The 21,143-nt window shown below is 40.9% G+C and overlaps 1 protein-coding gene across 4 annotated transcripts in view; it reads right to left on the bottom strand.

Moving 5' to 3' along the window:
- fbxo9 (F-box protein 9) overlaps positions 1-19,157 on the bottom strand; it is a 29,418-nt gene extending 10,261 nt beyond the window's left edge. The window contains exons 1-5 of one of the 4 annotated variants that reach the window (XM_062982963.1): positions 18,794-19,156; positions 13,806-13,950; positions 12,528-12,683; positions 11,282-11,339; positions 6,662-6,761 (exon numbers count right to left, since the gene is read on the bottom strand). In XM_062982963.1, the coding sequence (XP_062839033.1) occupies positions 6,662-6,761; positions 11,282-11,339; positions 12,528-12,671 (302 nt within the window). In that variant the 5' untranslated portion in view covers positions 12,672-12,683; positions 13,806-13,950; positions 18,794-19,156. Of the gene's footprint in view, positions 1-6,661; positions 6,762-11,281; positions 11,340-12,527; positions 12,684-13,805; positions 13,951-18,793 lie in introns of all 4 variants that reach the window. The other 3 variants (XM_008117908.3, XM_062982967.1, XM_016996723.2) reach the window with 3 other exon arrangements.
- Positions 19,158-21,143: the final 1,986 nt, after the last annotated feature.

Genomic DNA, 21,143 nt, shown 5'->3' with positions numbered 1-21,143 from the left:
TAGATTGAAGTCCATTCATACTAATATTTGCTTTCATCTACTGTATGTGTTTAGCATCAGAGAACAATTCTGAAAATAAACGTTTCTTTCTGAATACAACATATTCCTTCAGAAAAAAACTGTACTGATTTCCTGACACCGATTTTAATACTTAAGCTATCTGATAATTTAAACAAGGATATCCTCGTCAATACTACAGTGTAAGTTCGACGTGTTTTAAAATTAAGAATTTTATAGGTAGACTTGAAATGGAGGAGTGAAATAATCAACAAAGTTCAGGTCTTGTAAAATTATTCAGATATATCATTTGACCTCTCCCTTAAAAGTAATGTCAGTTACAACAGCAAACACTGCAAGACTTTAAACCTTATGAACTAAAGCCAATAAACTATTCTATGACGTAAACCACTGTAGAAAAATATTTTAGAACTCTGACATTTTCATAAACTAAATGCGGTTGCTGTTGCCCGTTTTTGGTCTAAAACTATTTAGTTGCTTGTGATTTCCTTTTTTTTTCATCATTTTAAAATGTATTTGTTATGCAATGCTTTTGACACGAAATAAAAATAAACTAAATATTGAAACTGTTTGTCTAAAAAACCCTTGGATTGTCCACTTTTTAGCTAGTTTTGCTCCTGTGGTTTTAGCAGCGGCAGCTAAACAGATGAATGTCTTCTATGTCACTTTTCTCTTCATGGCAATAAAAGCAATACCCATTTAATTTCAGCATGTTAGGCTGCCGCGAAAAACACAAGAGAAAGAAAGACAAAAAATATGCAACACAACTAAAAAACAACATATTTCTAATTGAGCACTTGGTTTTAGATCATGTTTATCCAGATCATACATACACTAGGGCTAAAAAGAGTATAATTCTGAGCAAGCAGGGCCTAAGACAGCAACAGATCTATAACTCAGTGGAAATGTTTTTGAGCAAGCAAGCGCAGGTTTGGACTCAATGACATCTAATTTAGAACTGTGAGTAGGGAAAATGTGAAGTGCAATGTGTGCTATACAGCGTACCTCACTCCATTTTGATCTTATTTTTAAAAGTCCATGGAGATATAATACATCTATCTGCACCTCGTGTAGGGTTTAGTCACCAGAAAGACCAAACAATCATTAGAGGGCTAAGTATACTGTATATGCTCATGTATATATTGACTTCATATGTAAGTCAAGAACAGGTTTGGAGAAAAATGGATTTTTATATGATCCATGGATAAGTCAAGAGTCATTCCATGGAGCTGAGAAAGAGCCAGTATAACCTCAGGGTTATACTGAGGGTTATCCCTGGCTCTACCATTTTCCTGCCCACACAAAAGGCCAGAAGCAGCCCAATGGCAGAGAGAGTACAAGAGGTCTTTTCTCCTGGGATAGACTAAACTCTTACCTTTTGTCAGAGTAGGGGATGGTTTCCTTTTTGATAAAAGTTAAGGTACAGTACTTACATAGACTCATGTAACCACAGACACAGATTTGGGGGGGTCAATCTTTACTATGATTTTTAGACTTATGCATAAGTATATTATTTATAACTACTATTCCTATTTGACTCTGAACTTATTGTTTGATGGTTAAATTTGCAGCTAAAAGTAGCTTTGATTTACTGAAGAAAACCAAAGCAAAGGTGAAACACAATCAGAAAGAGGAGTATATAAGGTCAAGTTGAATTCATACTTGTCTTAACATAAAGATTCTACAAAAAAAAGAATTTGTTCAGAGATTTGATCCTGACTTCCATTGAGGTTGAGGGAGTACAACTAGCAACTACCCACGGTCACTCAACGGGTTTTCTGTGGCTGAGCAGGGATTTTTTTTTCGTGTCAGGAGCGACTTGAGAAACTGTAGGGATGAAAACCCTGGTCTTCAGAGTTGTAGTCTTAACAATCAAACCATTTCACCATGCCAACTATCACAAAAGTTTAACCAGAAAAAAAAACCATAACTGCACTCAGTGGGACTTGTGCTAATTTGCACAATACTTTAGCTTTATAGAAATGACAGAAGAATAGGGGATAATTAAATTGATGTGTTATTTCTGTTTGGTTGGACAATATGTCCCTTGTGGTTTCTTCCACCTTGATGACTCTGTGATTCTAAATAAGAGAAAGCTGATATTTAAAATGATTCTGCTATTTAAACAAATTAACCATTATATACTTAGTGAAATTGGAGAGCAATGTAACACTGTTTAGATAGCAGAACACTCAGATATCTCCTCACCATACAATTAGCTACTAGTGCGTTAAAGAAAAAAAGCTATCTCCTAAGAACTGAGAGGAATTCTGTATTTTAAAGAAGTTTCAGCCAAAGAGTTGTGTATCACAGTATTAACAGAAAGAAAAACTGTTTAGTATACAGCCACTAAGGACTTACCTGAAGCCAGGGGATTATTTTACATTACATCTGAGCCTAGTGGCCTTGGACAATCTCTCTGAGAACCAGGAAAAAAAGGTCACTCACCCTGACTATGAAACAGGCTCCTTCGCAAGCAAGGGCAAAACTAAAAATGGCTTCTGCTCAAATCAGTTGGCAGCCATCCCAGAGTCATTGAGATAAAACGGTGGGGATGAGTGGAATGAAGTAGGCAAATGTAACTTCCTCCAGGAAAAAGCAAACAAGTGAAGGCTAGAAAGAAAGCCACCAGCCACAACAACTGAGGCCTAAGGTTCCAGAGAATGAACCACTTCTATCTTTAGTGTTCCCATATCTAAAAAAGCCCAAGGGAACTTTATAAGACGTTCCATGACTATTTTCTTTTGCTTGGGCCTTTCTGTCAATCCTTACCAGGAAAAAAAGAAAAGAAAATGGAATGACCACCACCTAGTGTTAAAACTAAAAAATGCCAGAAACTACAAAGGGCAAAATCAACCAAACAATACCTTTATTGGGTCAACCAAAAATTCATAAGAAACATCAAATAAGCTTTTGAAGCCCCACTGGTTTTGTCAGCAGGCAAGGTGTCTAGAAGTATTTTAAAAGGGCAAGACATAACTATTTCTGTTATAAAACATAGTATGGTATTTCTTGTTTGTTTCTTTTATCTAGCCCTGAACAGAAATGAACAGCCCTTGATATGTTGATCAACTACGCGTTGTGTCTTAATCAAGAAATAAAAGTTGGATATAAGTAACAACAAACCCCAAGCATTTCTCACCATTGGCAAGAAGAAATCCATTGACATCTGGAAAGGTTCACAATCTGCAGCCATGCCCTGAGTGATACCAACATACTTGCCACTTATCTCCCCTGATAGCAAGAGTAAGAAACAATTCTGCCACAAACATGCTCCATTTCTAGCTATAGCTTCCCATTTACTTCTAGCAATTCTAGGTGCTTGGCAATTAAAGCCTCTAATTTAAAGAGCTCCCAAGAAGTTTCAAAGGGGAGAGGCAATTCCTGAGACACTTTGGCTTCCATGTCTGGGACCAAGGAATGTAAAAACCCATCTCTCCCCACAAAGCCTTCTAAATATAATGGATGATGATGATGGATAGGCTTTTGTTAAGTGTGCCACTCAAGCTATAAAACAGTCCCCCAAGAGATAACTCAGAGTCCATGATTGCTTTTATTTTAAAAAGAAAAAAAACCCAACCCCATTCTGATAATGTATGCTTCTATGACTGGCTTTATTTACTAATGCTATGTGTTTGCAATGCTTTTGTTTTGTTTTGTTTTTATGTCAGGAGCAACTTGAGAAACTGCAAGTGGCTTCTGGTGTGAGAGAATTGGTTGTCTGCAAGGACGTTACCCAGGGGACTCCTGGATGTTTTAGATGTTTCTACCATCCTTGTGGGAGGCTTCTCTCAAGTCCCCACACGGAGCTGGAACAGATAGAGGGAGCTGATCCGCACTCTCTCCGGGTTGGATTCAAACCAGCAACTTTCAGGTCAGCAACCCAACCTTCAAGTCATCAGTCCTGCCAGCACAAGTGTTTAACCCACTGCGCCACCGGGCATTTTGCGATGATAATTTTCCCAATAGGTTTGAAGCAGGGAACAGACCTAGAAATAGTGTTATGCTTTCATATGGAATTGCTGTTCATTTTGGGTAGTTTCATTCGTGTCCTCTCATCTTTGTATTTGGTTCCCACTAACGAAAATGGGCTGCCTATATGACACGAATTTTCATCTGGCTAATGAAAAACATGAAAATCTTTGTGCCATTGGCGGCAATGGGAGGGCTTCCAAGGCTCATTCCCCCCCCCCCCCCCGGTATTTGGGTTAGAGGGGTGGAAATTGCCACAAACGGAGGGCATTTTGATCCCTTTTTGCCCACCAACTTTTAAAACGTTTGGATCTTCCCCAGAGTACTATTGTTATTAATATTATTATTATTATTAACACCCATTTCCACACATCAGATGTAATGCGGAGGCATTCCTCTCCCAGGCTCAGCTTAGATTCTCAGAGTAGCTATCATTCTATACACACACATAAATTATTAACATCAATTTCCATACATCAGATGCAATACAGAGGCATTTCTTTCCCAGGCTCAGCTTAGATTCCCAGAGTAGTTATCGTTCTTTATATATACAGTAGAGTCTCACTTATCCAAGCTAAACGGGCCGGCAGAGGCTTGGATAAGCGAATACCTTGGATAATAAGGAGGGATTGAGGAAAAGCCTATTAAACATCCAATTAGGTTATGATTTTACAAATTAAGCACCAAATCATCATGTTATACAACACATATAACACAGAAAAAGTGGTTCAATATGCAGTAATGTTATGCTGTAATTACTGTATTTACGAATTTAGCACCAAAATACCACAATATATTGAAAACATTGACTACAAAAATAGCTTGGATAATCCAGAAGGTTGGATAAGCGAGGCTTAGATAAGTGAGGCTCTACTGTATACACACACACACACACACAGAGTAGAGTTCTGGTTAACCGAGTTCCGGTTAACCGACACTCCATATTATTCGAGGCGCCGCCGGGGGTGCCCCTCCCTCTCCTTCTCTCGAGTTCCTTCCTAGGGCAGCCTGAGAAAGGAAGTGAAGGGAGCTCGAGAGAAGGAGGGAGAGGGAGGAGGAAGCGCCCCGTGAGCATTGCTAGGCAGCAGCACTCGTGGGCTGCTTCCCAAGGGGCGAGGGCTCGCCGAGGGATGGGGCTCGTCCCTCGGCAAGCCCTCAGCCCAGGGAAGCGTCCAGTGATTGCTGCTGCCTAGCAACGCTCGCGGGGCGCTTCCCTAAACCGGATTGCTGGGAGGGATAATAGGGCCTCCCTATTATCCAAGTAGTTCTGGTTATCCGAGATTGGGCCCGTCGTCCCTTTATCTCGGATAACCTGAACTCTACTGTAAATTGATATTATTATTGACACCCATTGGTACACATAATCTGTAATGGGAAAACAGTCCTCCTGTCAGTACCTGCTTATTGTTATGGGGAAGAAACAAAAGGAAAACAAAAGCAAGCACAATGACTATGCGGCTTTCATTTTCGTGTTGCCTCTTGTTTCCTACGAAAATGTCATCATTCGTTTTGTGTAAACTAATGGTCGAAAAGATAGCACGAAGGAAATGACGGAAACATTTTCTCGCACATATTTACCTAAAAATAATAAACAAGACTTTCTCTCCATACCATGCCTTCACCTTTGGAAGTGATGCATTCCATCACAACAGAAGATTGTATGGTAAGGCTACAGTCATACACACACTTTCCAGAGAGCAAGTTCTATTGACCTTATAAGGGCTTACTACTCGGAAGACATGCACAGGATTTTACACCAATAAAATCAGTAGCCTTTCCTACACACATTGCATATATTGGAGTAAAAATATTTCCATTTATCCTATTACTGCCTGTTGACATCCGCTAGTACCATAATGTCTTCATAAACAAATCACAAATGTCTGTGTGATGTGAGTTAAGACAGCTCATAATTCAGAGACCACCACCAAATAAATGACTATGGCAGACAGTGAAGAATAAAGTGTGTCTGAGTTACTCAAACAACTCAGTCAGTTTCAAATAATTCTTTGGCATATGCATCTATTCATAGAATACTCCTACATTTTGTGTATGTTTTCTTTTCACTTCCTTCGTCTACCAATGATCACAGACACAAAGCTAAACCTGTCAGCAATAACATTCAAGATACAATTCCTCCATAAAATTGGGGTTTAATCCTGTAGAGATTTAACTTTTCTTTGTCGCCCTTTGTGAATTATTAATGTTACACACAACCTTGTCCAAAACTACACTTTATAAGTTAAATAAGTACAATGTAAACCTTACTGGTTGCAATTATGCCCTTTTCCCCAAAGGCTTAAATCAAATATCCTCCTAGCAGTTGGAAGAATTATCCAACGCTTCTATTAAATCAACCCTGGACAATTTTCTTATCGTCTAGATCAGTTTGAGATGTCCTGAGACTTCAGGTGCACCTCTTCCTGACTGCACTTGAGTTAACTGTATTGTCAGCAGAACATCATTACTGGCACTGTTTACTACCCAGTCTCTGTGCAGAGGCTTACAGAAATGGAGTAACTGGAAACATATTGAGTCTGAAGCTTGACAGGTTGACTGTTAAAAGCACTATAGATTAATCTCCATCTAACATCATGAAATGGGGCTCATGTTTAGTACAGCTTCAGCCACTGAGCTCACAGAATAATAAATACATACATACTATACTTACTAGCTTTTCCCAATATTGTCAACTTCTGGGGATCGGGTGTAGGTAATCTTAAACTCAATATCTGGGACCAGCTGCATTGCCAGACGGTAGAACTTAATAGCTAGAAACAAATGCAAGGTCTACTTAAATAAATTGCATTAACAGTACTAAGTATTAAAATTGTGCTTCTAAAATTACATTAAGAATTCTTATGTATTACTGCTGTACTATACAGAGAAGGAATTCATTCACAACAGAGATAATAGAAATAGGTCACTTACAAAGTTAAAGAACTGTTTAAACAGTAATCAGGGTTCTAATATTTCCAGCCTTTTTATTGACATTTGCAGGGAGGGAAACTTTTGTTCTCATTGTTCATTTCTCTAAAGCAATTTTCAAACAAGTAGCCATGTTAGTATTTTGCACGATTTTTATCTCATAGATATAACCCACATCTTTAAATGCAGTACACAGGGATATTAAGACCTTATCTATATAGCATATTTATAGTTGCGACAGTGTGGCAGAATGTAATAGGATCCAGAAAGGTAGAAATCATGGTCTTTGTCCTAAATTTTTAAAGGGCTGTATATGGTGACACAGCTCTTTCAGGTCTTTAAAGGAAGAATTTACAGGATTTCTGTGCTGCTGCACATATGACAAAAAGAATCTTCTCAGGCCCCTTCTACATGGCCATATAATCCAGATTATCAAATCAGATAATCCATATTATCTGCTTTGAACTGGGTTATACGATTCTATCCCATTCAAAGCAGATAATACAATTTTAGATGGCAGTGTAGATGGGACCTCAGATATTGGTTTGAACTCTGAGAACCTGCTTTCAAACATCAGTAGTTGACCATTGTTCCAACTGAGAAGTTCTAAAGCAATTTGATGTAACATGACAAACTATGTATTCATAAAACATGGAAAACCACTGAAAAAATAGGGGCAAATGTATGCAAGGCGGACTGATACAACAGGCTAATAGTGAGTGCAGGTTTCAGAGACTGCTTTTATAACCAAAGGAGGCAGCAAAATCCCAAAATACAGTGAATAGGGAGGAGCCCACAACAAGGCATTATGATATTTCTAAGTGGGAATTCAGTGTAGTTGTGTTCTGTCAAGCTGATGGCAAATGAGGAAACAAAGCAAATTAACTCTTCTCATTCAAAACAGGGTGGTTCTTCTGTCCTCTTGAATGTAACCCCTTCTTAAAAAAAATAACTCAACAGGGGCGATGAAATGATAGTGTCAGAACTGCTTGTCCCAATAAACACTGCAACCAGATCAACACCGTAGCCATCCTTTCCCAACACCCCATCTGTACTGCCTCAGAACCCCTTTAGTTCGGGGCACCACTAGGCTGAAAAGATGTGGTCATGATCAACTTACTGAGTACAGCTAACAGTATCAAAACGACGGAACAAGGCGTCAGCCTACTTTTATAATAATGGTCTTTAGGCACTCTTGATCTTGCTTTCACTAAGAATAGCTGTCTTAATTTTCTCCTATAGAACTCTACTGGTTGTCATGAATAATGTACATAATCCACCTGTTCCACATCCTGCCCCTCTCCCTCTCCACACACACACTTTTGAGACCTCTTCTGAGAAAATAGCTTTTTCTAAACATTTACCTCTTGGAGCCTCCATTTTCAATCCATCTTTATTCTCAGTTCCTGACAAATTTGGAAATGGAACAGCCAACAGGCAAGGAGAAGCCATGCCCCTCCATCAGACCAAGGCTGGCAAGCTCGCCAGCCTCATGCAATTCTCAGTTGGCCTCACTCACGAGGCCTTCAAAAACTCCAGTTGGAAATTGTGCATATAAACCAGTTGAGAGAAGATGATGAAGGCTTCATGAATGAGGCCAGCTGAAAATTGGCAAGACTGGGAAGTTCGCCAGCCTCAGCCTGACAGATAATTGTGGTTTCTCCTTCCCTGCTAGCCATTATATAATAAAACTATATTTATATACCGCTCTATCTCCTCGAGAAGACTCAGGGCGGTTTCCAACATATATACAAAACAGTCAATTGTCAAAAACAACATAATGCAACTTAACACAACAGACATAATAAACAACATCATAACAAGGCAAAAAAAAAAAATCAGTTAAAATAGACATAGTTACAGTCAGAACATTCCATCGAGGGATCAGGGATCAGTAGTCAGGGCGAGGTTGACATGGTCAATTTTAGGGATAGACAAAACTTATACAGCATATCGTAGGGCCAAAAGGTAAGTAATGAACAGGACAAGGTCTACTTTGTTGAATAATGAGACTAATCTTGTTCAAAGACCTGCCGGAACCACCAGGTTTTTAGTTCCTTGCGGAAAGTGGGCAAAGTAGGGGCCTGTCTGATCTCTTTAGGGAGGGCATTCCAGAGCTGAGGGGCCATCACCGAGAAGGCCTACTCCCTTGTCCCCACAAGCTGCACTTGGGACGGTGGTGGGAGTGAGAGGAGGGCCTCCCTGGCAGATCTTAAGGCCCACACTGGTTCATAGGGGGAGAGGAGATCACAGAGATAGGCAGGGTCTGAGCCGTATAGGACTTTATAGGTCAATACCTGCACCTTGAATTGGTCCCGACAGCTTATCAGCAGCCAGTGGAGCCGTTTTAGTAGGGGTGTTGTGTGCTCCCTATAGCCAGCACCCATCAGAAGCCTGCCTCAGTTGCCTGCCTGCCTGACAGGACCTTGCCTACTCCGTTGAGCCTGTCATTCTCCTGTTGAGTTAATGTGCCATTGAATCTAATGCACACCCTAATATTGGCAATGTAATTTAGCCAACAAAAGTGTACATTACACTCTAATAAATACAAGTTCATTGTCTCATTTGCCATTTTCCTGATCAAACACTTCTACATCTCTTAACTCTAAGGTCTAGTCTACTACACCTTAGGATTTGGTACCTAATTCTCCTGTCACTTTGACCTGTTTAAGAATAGTAGTAGCTTTTACAGAATCATCGGGTGTAAAACTGTTTAAAAAAAAAACTTCAGCAACACTGTCAAACTGAAACCATTAGAAGTGGGCCTATTTTGGATCATGTCAGCAACAGACTGAAGGATTGGTTAATCTTTACTAAACTTCAATCGTCATTTCACAGTCACGATATGGAAGGTGAGACTTTTCAAACAGGAACACTCCATACATGGAGAATAAATGTTGACTACGTAAACCCAAACTGTATGGAGCATCTTGCAGAGTGCAGTGTGGCAATGTTGTAGAGGTCAGCTTTATTAGAGCAACTGATAATTCACACTGTGGCCAAATGAAAATTTTCCAAGCTCTGAGTTCCTCCACAGAGCCACCAAAATGCAAGCATTTCCACCAACTTCCCACATAGAAGATATATGGAAAAAATTGGTCTAGTAGTTGTGCAGCTTTTTAATGCTGGCTCTATACAAAACACTCTATTGTTCAAAATCATTTTATCATAAATGAGTATCTCTTATTACCATTCTGATTACATCTTGGATTAAAACCAAGTTATTCACACACAAGAAGTTTGGAAAGTTTTTTTTAATTTATAGACCAGTAATGTTAATGTCACAGAACCAACATGTCTTCAGTTCATTAATCAAAAGGCCAGAAATACAGTAGCAAATGTATGTGAACATACAAGATCCCTGTATCAGGAAGCACAACACAAGGAAATATGCAGGACAGGAGTGAAGTGAATTTCCAGATATTGAAATCTCACCAATCCCCACCACTGGCCAAACAAACATAGGGTAATAGGAATTGGGATTCAACATCGGGAGGGCCACAGGCTGTCCAACCTTAATACAGGGATGGCCTGAATTATTGAGCAACACTAAGGCATTACAATACTTTTCAGCTTAATAGCTCTTCCATGTAAGAAGCAGTCTTTTCTTAACGGGCTCTTCAGAAATGTATTTATTTATTGGTTTCAGCAGCATATCATAATAAGACACTTAAGGGTGTTGCTTGGGAATGAATTTGCTAAGTTACTAATCAAGCTAACCACTGTCAAAAACATTTATCTAGCATTGGCAGATGCTGAGTTTCTAAATATATTCAGATCAGTACTTCATACCGAATGCAAATTAGCCTTCCATAACTGAGCCATTCTTGGATTTGGGATCTTTTCCAACAAAATATGTTACTGGCTCAAGCCCCTTAATATTTCAGTAGCAAGCCCTTGTATACAAGAGCTTGTATAAGTCCCTACAGGTTTCACATATTCCAACACTCACTTCAAAGTGAGTCTTCCATCTAGTATGTTATTATTCCTGTGGACAGTACCTTTCAGAGTGCTTTACAATAAATGTATTAATCCTCACAACAACCCTGTGAGGTAGGATAGTTGGGACATCCCTGCTAGCTACCTTGTTAACTTAATCTTTGATTAGGACTTTGAATATTTTTCACCCATGCCAATCCAGAGAAGGCACCAAAGGGTCCTCTGGGTTCTTATGCAAGAGAGGACTGCTTAATTAGCAGCTGAAGGTAGACCCACCCCTCAAACAAGTTTAATATTTTTTCCTTCTCTCAGCAATAACCATTTAATATGGCTGTCACTAAAGCAGCTTATGACGTCAGCTCACAAGCACTGCAATGGTTCAGGAACTTTCTGTGTCAAATTAAAACATAAATGATAAAATTACCTTCATAAAGAGCCCCATTTTGTTCTTGTTCCACTGCCTTCAGGAACAGTTCTCTCGCCTGTATAAAAATCAGTCAACTGTTTAAGAATCTTTTATAGGTCTGTTTAAGAATTTTTTATAGGTAAGCAAAATAAATGAGTAACTTTTTATGAAATATAGCATAATCCAAGCCTCAGTGACATTTAAAAGAAAAAATTAGACACACACAAGCTTTTCGGTATCCTATCAGCATTGCTGCTCTTTTTTGTGAACTTACACAAAATTCTCCACCCACTTTTGAAATTGATCTCGGTTCCTCACATATGAACTTTTCATGTGAAAAAGAAGAATGTTCAATATAAATAAATTATTAAATTACTGTGGATTTTTAACAGCAAATTTTCTGAGAGTAAGATGAAAGTCTTAATTTGTCATTGTTGGGGTGGTCAGTATCCTGCTGAAAAGTGGTATTTTCCTTGTAGATTATCATTTTACACTTAGAACAAAACATCTGTAACTGATTAAGAAAGCAGGCTCTTGATAGCTCCAGAAATCAGTTGCTAGAAAAGAAAGCACATTAAAGCTCTATCATTTTTGCAAACACGCAAGTTAGTGAAATAGCACAAAGTTTTCCAACTTCTTGTTTTTGGTGTTGAAACTGCACTTTACAAGAATTTTCTAGAAGACTGAATGCGAAAAAGGCAGTAAGCAACAGAAGTAGCAGATATAAACCTTTTCTTTCCTCTTTCCCTCAAAGGCCAAATTCTCTTATCAGAAAATGCTTGGAGTGACTCAAGTTCTTCAGTAGTTTGAACATGCTACGTACACAGGCACATTAAATGGTTATAGTTATTGTTAGTTTTAACTTGTATCCACTCTCTTTATTAAACTAATACTTCCTCCTTTACCATGTTTATTCCTTTTAATTAAATAAATTTGGGTCCAGACAACCATCCTAGAACATTTCCCCTGAAGATGCCAGCTACAGATGCAGGTTAAATGTCAGGAGAAAATGTTGCTAGAACATGGACATACAGCCCGGAAACCATACAACACTACAATACAATTTCTTTCGGTTTCCTAGTGTTGAGAGCATTACTTCAATATTTTTTTTAATTCAACAGCCAACTGGAGTGCAAACACAGTAAGAGATGTCACAGCGGTAAGAGAAGACGTAGAAAAAATAGCCCATGCTTTGCCTACAGGGACAGCATTCTAATAGTTGACTGAAGATTAATGTTATAGTTTTAGAAGATCAGTTGTTTACCTTTTCCTCTTTTGCTAGTTCCAGTTTTCCTTTGGAATCTACAGTCTTTACTGAACCTCTTGCCGATGTTCTGCAGGATCGAGCATCCAAATTTGTAGAGCTCACCCCTGGTGCAAGTTCAAACATCCATTGTGCTCTGAACATCTGGAGCTCTGCCTAGAAATCCAGAAACTAAGTCCAACAGTTGGGCAGATGGGTCTACATATAAGCGATTAAATGATGTACACCTCAAAAATGAGAAGTAAACAATATCTTCTTGGTTATATGAAGCAAATGATTCTTGATATTGTACTCTTTTTTATAATCCTAGCCAATAATGGATGTATCACGGCTGACTCTTAGTCCTTTTGTATATATGGCTCAAAACTTTTCATTTGAGAAACTAACGTTGTCATTGACCTTCCCAAGCCACAAACGGAAAAAACAAAATAGTATCTAGTGCATCTTGGCAAACCAAGCACAATCAAAACAATTTTTTTCTGGAATGTTCATAAGCTGACTCCAAAAATGCAGTATCTTCTTAAGAAAGAACTCAAGCCATCCTAGGGTGCTGTCATATTACTTCAGAGCATGCAAGGTAAAGAGGAATTTGAGCTATTTGTTGCTTTTTTGTAAATGTGTTGCTTTTCTCATGAAAATAGTGCTGTTGGATCATTTCCCTTGCTGAAAAATACAGACGTAACTTCTCAACTAAGCATTGTCTTTGCTAAAAGGCAAGCTATCCACTTTATATATACAGTACAGCAAAAAAACGCCAAACAAACAAAAAACAAATTAGAACAGGCCCCAGATCCTGCAGTTATAAATGTAGGTTTTACATTCACACACTGAGATGTCTCAGCTCATTAAAAGGATTAACAAAATGAAAGAGGAAACGTATTTTCACTAGGTGCTATGGTTACTTCTTTAAAGAACAACCAATATATGATATCAATAGAAGTATTTAAATCTCGTAAGTCGGAAATAAACAAAGAGCTACAGCATACTGGAGTCTAATCCCAAGTGTCAACCTGTCTCAATCCAATGTAAGTGTTGACTTACAAAGTTCCCATTGATTCAATTATCTATTCTAGTTTATAGATGAAACTGGACTGAAATCTGTGAAGGATACATTTTCTAAAGATACTAAGTTTTTACTCTATAATAAAAGTCTTATGAATTATGCTACCAAAAATTGTAAATTGCCTCTCAATTACTAATTGTGGCAAATGTGCTAAAACAAACACACAAAACATGGACCATATAAAGGAACTAGAGATAGCTCCATGACAAACATACCTGAAGATTTGCTTCGCCAGATCGTTCATTCTCTTCCGCTCTTAAGTCAGAGTGACAATCTTCTTCACCTTCTGCCTGATTAAGAATTAGTCGCGTTTTAGTATCCTTAAAAACTACAGATCTAACAAATGATTCATTTCCTAATCTGCGAATGAAAAGAAAGATAATTGATGCATCCACCTTAAACTTGACTGAATATTTCAGGATTATGTAATTTTCTTCTGCACCAACTTAGTAGTTGTACATTTACGAACACTGATGAAATGCAATATGCATACATTTCCCAGAACATCCCCCAACCCATTCCATTATCTCTGTGAAGGAAAATATATTATGAAGCATTCTTTTTTTGCTCATACTTTCTGGTTTGGTTTTCTACCACATGATAGGCAATTTGGTTATTGTTTAAAAACACTGAAAGAAAACTTCACAAAATAATTCAGGAGAAAGTAGATGCCTACACTTGGGAGTGGCTGGAACCCACCTATCACTCCCATGCCTATAGACTTTAATTTACAACACCAAAATGACAATGAATTTGAAATGGCTAAATTTAGCCTATGATTCATTCAAGTGGAAAAGCCATCACTATTTCTAAGTGTCCAAAAACCACACAAAAGGTACGAGTACTAGCAGGATGGTTGGATCCACCTGACAGTTGTGTTTAAATAACTGAAATGATGTTACATTGAGGAGTGGGTAAGTTTGTTTTTGGATGCTCTGGAAAAAAATGGTTTCAAACTGCAGGAAACGAGATTCTACCAAAATATCAGGAGGAACTTTCAGACAGTAATAGCTGTTCAGCAGTGGGGTATGATGTCTCCTTGGAGCATGGACTCTCCTCAGCTGGAGGTTTTTAAGCAGTGGTTGGATGGCTATCTGTTAGGGGTGCTTGGATTGTGTATTCCTGAATTGCGGGGAGTTGAACTACAGTCCTTGTGGTCTCTTCTAATGCTATGATTCTACCTGAAATTTTCACTTGCTTGGGCAGGGAGCACATATTATATGGAGTGCTCCTGCCTTAAGAATAGCTGCGACAGGCCCTTCCCTCTACCCCTGATCTCCAATACCATCCCATCCAGGCTCTATCCTCCTCTTAACACATGCCTTCCCACTTGCGCTCTCCTCACATTCCTATCCTTCCCACCTGAGTGAGCAAGGGAATATGCCTATGTAAACTCCCTCCACAGGCTCCATTATTATTTTCATGAGTTGACAGAAAGAGATTTTGAGGTCTCTCATTTATGGGTCACTCTAAATCAGTGGTTCCCACCCTAGTGTGCCCAGATGTTTTAGGCCTACACCTCCCAGAAATCCCAGCCAGTTTACCAGCTGTTAGGATTTCTGGGAGCTGAAGGTCAAACACATCTGGGCACCCCAGGTTGAGAGCCACTGCTCTAAATAGAAACTGGCTTAAGGAAATTAACACCCACAAAGCATTCTTTGTTTAGTATGGATTCATCTGAGTTCTGTTCCAGTGTGTGCCAGTCAACTTATGGTGACCAAATGATTTGCATAGGGTTTTCTAGGGTAAATCTACACAGTACAATTCATGCAGTTTGACACCACTTTAATTGCCATGGCTTAATGCAATGCCGCCATGGGAACCAGTTCTTTGACCAGTTCTTTGGCCTTCTTTGACAAAGGATGCTGATTCCTCACCAAGATCCCTTCCACACAGCTGTATAAAATCCACATTGAACTGGATTATATGGCGGTGTGGACTCAGATAAGTGGATATTGTGGATTATCTGCCTTGATATTCTGGTTTATATGGCTCTGTGGAAGGGTCTCCAAATACTTAAGCAATCCCTAGTTGTCCAAGTATGATGGCCCTCCAAGTGTTGTGACTTGATGATGGATGCGTAGGTGGCTGTAGAGTCCTATGCTTAATCCGCATGTTCTTCCACATTGGTCTCCAGGTGGAAGGTGGCTTGACGTGCCTTCCTCTTTTCCCTTTTGCCCTCAATTCATGCCTCTTCAAATTCCACAGCACTGCTGATCACAGCTGACCTCCAGTTAGAGCACTCAAGGACCAGGGCTTCCCAGTTCTCAGTGTGAATGCCAATTTTAAAGATTAGCTTTAAGCCCATCTTTAAATCACTTTTCCTGTCCACCAACAGTCCGTTTTCTGAGTTAGGAGTACACTAATTGCTTTGGGAGACAGTAATCAGGCATTCAGACAACGTGGCCAGTCCAGCGGAGTTGATGGCGGAGGATCATCACTTCAATGTTGGCGGTCTTTGCTTCTTCCTGCATGCTGACATTTGTCCGCCTGTCTTCCCAAGAGATTTGCAGGATTTTTTCAGAGGCAACACTGATGGAATCGTTCCAGAAGTGGAGAGTGACATCTGTAGATGGTCTGCGTTTCGCAGGCATAAAACAGGGTTGGGAGGACAACGGTTTTATTAAAAAGAATATTGGTATTTCTATTAATGTCCCAATCCTCAAACACTTTCTGCTTTATTGGGAAAAATGCTGCACTCTCAGAGCTCAGGCAGTATTGTATCGTACAACTCCCACGATTCCATTACCTTGCACCATGGCAGTTTTGTTGTTTACTCATTCAGTCGCTTCAGACTCTTTGTGACCTCATGGACCAGTCCACGCCAGAGCTTTCTGTCAGTCATTGCCACCCCACGCCAAGCTCCTTCAAGGTCAAACCAGTTACTTTAAGGATAACGTCCATCCATCCATTCATCTTGCCCTTGGTTGGCCCCTCTCCCTTTTTCCTTCCATTTTCCCCAGCATCATTTATCTTCTCCAAGCTTTCCTGTATTCTCATTATGTGGCCAAAGCACTTCATCTTTGCCTTGAATATCCTTCCTTCCAGTGAGCAGTTGGGCTTTATTTCCTTGAGTATGTGCGGTCCAAGGCACTCTCAGAATTTTCCTCCAACACCACAGTTCAAAAGAGTCTATCTTGCTTTGCTCAGCCTTCCTTATGGTCCAAGTTTTTGCATCCACAGGTTACTGTGGGGAATACCATTGCTTTAACTATGCGGACCTTCGTTGCTAGTGTGATGTCTCTGGTCTTCACTATTTTATCGACATTGGTCATTGCTCTCCTCTCAAGAAGTAAACGTCTTCTGATTTCCTGGCTGCTGGCTGCGTCTGCAGTAATCTTCGCACCTAGAAATACAAAGTCTGCCACTGCCTCCACGTTTTCTCCCTCTATTTGTCAGGTATCAATCAGTCTGGTTGCCATAATCTTAGTTTTCTTGATGTTTAACTGCAGCCCAGCTTTTGCACTTTCTTCTTTCACCTTGGTTATAAGGCTCCTCAGCTCCTCCTCGCTTTCAGCCATCAAAGTGGTATCATTTGCGTGTCTAAGGTTGTTAATGTTTCTTCCAGCAATTTTAACTCCAGCCTTGGCTTCATCAAGCCCCACACATCGCATCATGTGTTCTGCATACAAGTTCAATAGGTAGGGTGAGAGGATACAGCCCTGCCATACTCCTTTCCCAATCTTGAACCAATCTGTTGTTCCATGGTCTGTTTTTGTCAGAAATATTAAAAATTAACTAGGTATTTTTAATTACAAAAATTGAGTCAAGCACTGAAAGGGTTAAATATGCTAGTGTCATCCTGAGAAGTGTCAGTACCCCGAAGCCTGCTAGAATTAGTGGGCCAAAGCTAGTGTCGTCCTGAGGTGCGAGTGCACCTCAGTGTGTGAAGGTCTGGTGTGAGAAGCTTCAGTGAAAGAAACCCCAGGTTGAAGGCCTTGTGAGAGAAGCTCCAGTGTGTGAAGACTGCTGTGTGTAAAGCTACTGTGTGAAACTCCTATGTAACTTCAGCATGAGAGGAGGCTCTGGGAGAGAGAAGCTAGAAGCTGTTTATCTGCATGAGAAAGAAGCCCAGCATGGAAGCAAAGAAGGAAGTATAAAGAACTTTGTGTTATGGTAACCCCGTTTTTATAAATAGTGCAAGCATCTTTCTCCTAAGGAAGATATAACATTGGAATGTTTTTGTTCTTTTTATCATGACTACTGGTGCTGGGTCACACTGCTGCTAATAAGTTACTTTGCTGTACATTTTTGAGGAGGGTCTTTTGTTAAGGCCAGGCTGTGGCACAGCTGTTAGCCAGCAGCAATAAATCACCACTGGCTGAGAGGTTGTTGGTTCGAAGCCTGGATCGCGGTTATGGTCCTGACTGTTAATAGCCTAGTTTGCTGCCCACCTAAGCAGCTCCAAAACAGCTGTGTCTGTAAGTAGAGAATTCTAGGTATTGCTTAATGCAGGGAGGCTAATTTAACTTATGACACCATAAAAAACTGCCAGCAGTAGGCAAAGAACATGAGGAAGTACTACAATCAAAAAGGACTCGGTGTCACAGTGGATGAAGTGGCAGCTCCCCCTGTGGCCGGAATCGAGCATATCCTCATGAAGCCAGAAGCTGGAGAATGTTAAATAGCCTCTGTCTGTATATGTGGTATGTCTGATAATGACATTGAATGCTATTCTGTTCTGTCCTGTCTGTCTAAAGAGCATTGAATGTTTGCCATGTATGTGTACTATGATCCGCCCTGAGTCCTCTTGGGGAGATAGGGCGGAATATAAATAGTGCTATTGTTATTATTATTAATAAGCCCACCAACCCAACTGTTCTTACTGTTGCTACTTGGTCGTTACACAGATTCCTCAGGAGACAGACAGGGTGACTTGGTATCCCCATACCACCAAGAACTTGCCACAGTGGCTGTTAAAGTAGTGTCGAACTGCACAAATCCGACGGTGTATGCTCCAGAAGACCATGTGGCTTTCGATTCGATCAAAACAAAAAACGCGGGAAGACAAACTTGGATCATTTCCAGGACCACAAGTCCTGAGTGGGCCAACTTCCCACCCCCGGCCCCTAGGCTACCTGCAGGTGGGCGGGGTTTCCGACATACGTCACCGTTCGCGTGACGCCTGCGCGCAAACCGAATGCCCCGCCCCCTCTTCCCCTCGGCACGCCCCCGTCACGCGCCGGCCCCGCCCCTTCCTCACCATCCTGAGGCGCCCGCCCAACGGCCGCTCTCCTTGTCAGGCTATTCCGGCCTCGAAGCTGCTGAGGCGGCGATTCACGCACAGACAGCCCCTCTTCCTCTCCTCGATGTTAGTTTCTTAATTCCCTTCCCTCTCCAGCGGGTAGCAAGCAGGGAAGAGAATTTAGTAGAGTTCTCGGTCAGAGAAGCGGACCACGCAGCGGGCGTCACTGCGAGCGCGGCGTACGGCAGCCATTTTCCCAGCGGGCGCGTGAGGGAGCAGCAGCAGCGCGCAAGAGCCTCACTCAGCCACCGGCCGCCTCGAGCTGAACGGCCGTTCTGAGCAGACGAGGCGCACGGCTAGAAAGAGTCTGCGCATGCGCTTAGGTAGACGAGCCCGAAGGAAGGAAGGAAGTGCCCCTGCGTGAGTTTGCTGCACTCTCATTGGTTAAGTGAAGGCCTCAGCGGAAGCGCCGCCGCAGTGGATTATGGGTCTCGTAGTTTGGAAAGTTGAAGCTGAGGCGTTCCTTCGAGCTGTGCGCGTGTTTGCGAGGAAAATGACCCATGCATAACTATTTTGAGCTTTGAAGTGGAGAAGAATAGGCAGTTCTTGTGACGTGGGCCTCATGCATTGTTTGGCCTCCTGTCAACAGTGCTGCTCCCCATGAATTTCGTATTCCTTGCTTAGGCAAGGAAGTCTCGGGCTACATTATTAGATGTGTCGCTGTGGATTGAATGCAGTTTATAATAATAATACAACTTTGGGTTGTTGTGGGTTTTCCGGGCTGTATAGCCATGTTCCAGAAGCATTCTCTCCTGACGTTTCGCCTGCATCTATGGCAGGCATCCTTACGTGGACAGTTTCAACGGAAACTCTTAAAATCTGAACTAAGTAAAGAACCACACTCAGAAGACGGGAATTCCATACAAGAAACAATCAGGGCCAGCTAACACCTCCCAACAAAGGATTCCCCCAGGCAGGAAACAGCCAGTCTTTGAAGCTGCCAGGCTATTCAATTCTAATCAAACTGTCCAGTTGCAACATTCACACTTGCCTCAAGCAGACAAAAGTTCTTTCTCCCACCCTAGATATTCCACAGATATATAAACCCCACTTGCCTAGTTTCCAATAGACCTCACAACCTCTGTGGATGCGTGCTATAGATGTGGGTGAAACGTCAGGAGGGAATGTTTCTGGAACATGGCCATACAGCCCAGAAAACTCACAGCAACCCAACATTAACTCTGCCATGCAGATGCAGCTTCGGGTGGGATTTTCCCATTTCCTTCCTCTGAAATACAGCCAAGAGAAACCATACAAAAGGTGTATCTACACTACAGAATTGATACCGTTTGGCACTACTTTAATGGCCATGGCACTCCACTCTTTGGGATCCTGGGAACTGTAGCGTTACAAGATCTTTAACAATAATAATAATAATAATACTTTCTATACTATTTCCCCGAAGGGACTCAGGGCGATGAACAACAAAATCAACAAACATTTAATGCCGTACAACAAACATAAGTAAATACACATCCCACCCAAATCCCAAAACAAATACACATTTATACCAAAAGTAAGAATCATTAAAACATGATAGCATATAAAATGTACAATTCCATACATAATTTAGCATTTGCCAAAAATTGCTGGTATGTTATCAAACTGCAGCACCCCAGAATCCCATCGCATTGAGCCGTGGCAGTTAAAGCGGTGTCAAACTGCATAATTTCTGCAGTGTACTCTTGTGTTGACTGACAGTTACTCAAACGCTATCCTGTCACTCTTGTTCTGACATATTTTAGTTAAACCTTGTGCTTGAAACTTAATTAACGGCTAAGCCCCTAGTAGGCATTGCTGTACATAGTGTAGTAGTTGGAGCTGTGGACTACATAGTAAAATGAATGCAGTTTTGACTGCCACAGCTCAGTGCTGTGGAATCCTGGGATTTGTAGTATAATGAGGCACCAGCCCTCTTTGGTAGAGAAGGCTGAAGACTTTGTAAAACTACAACTCCCAGGATCCCACAGCATTGAGCCACAGCACTTAAAGTGGTGTCAGCATGCATTAATTCTGCAGTGTAGATGCATCCCACAACTCTGGAGAGCAGGATTCAGAAATCCTGTTCAGTTGATGGATCGTCGTCTCACTCATTCAGTTGTTTTCGACTCTTCGTGACCTCATGAACCAGTCCACGCCAGAGTTCCCTGTCGGCCATCACCGCCCCCAGTTCCTTCAAGGTCGAGCCAAGTCACTTCAAGGATACCGTCCATCCATCTTGCCCTTGATCGTCCTCTCTTCCTTTTTCCTTCCATTTTCCCCAGCATCATGATCTTCAAGCCTTCCTGTCTTCTCATGATGTGGCCAA

The sequence above is a fragment of the Anolis carolinensis genome, chromosome 1, assembly GCF_035594765.1.
Source record: "Anolis carolinensis isolate JA03-04 chromosome 1, rAnoCar3.1.pri, whole genome shotgun sequence".
Lineage (NCBI taxonomy): Eukaryota > Metazoa > Chordata > Lepidosauria > Squamata > Dactyloidae > Anolis > Anolis carolinensis.
The sequence above is the reverse complement of the archived record's forward strand: the minus strand, read 5'-3'. Positions and strand labels throughout refer to the sequence as shown.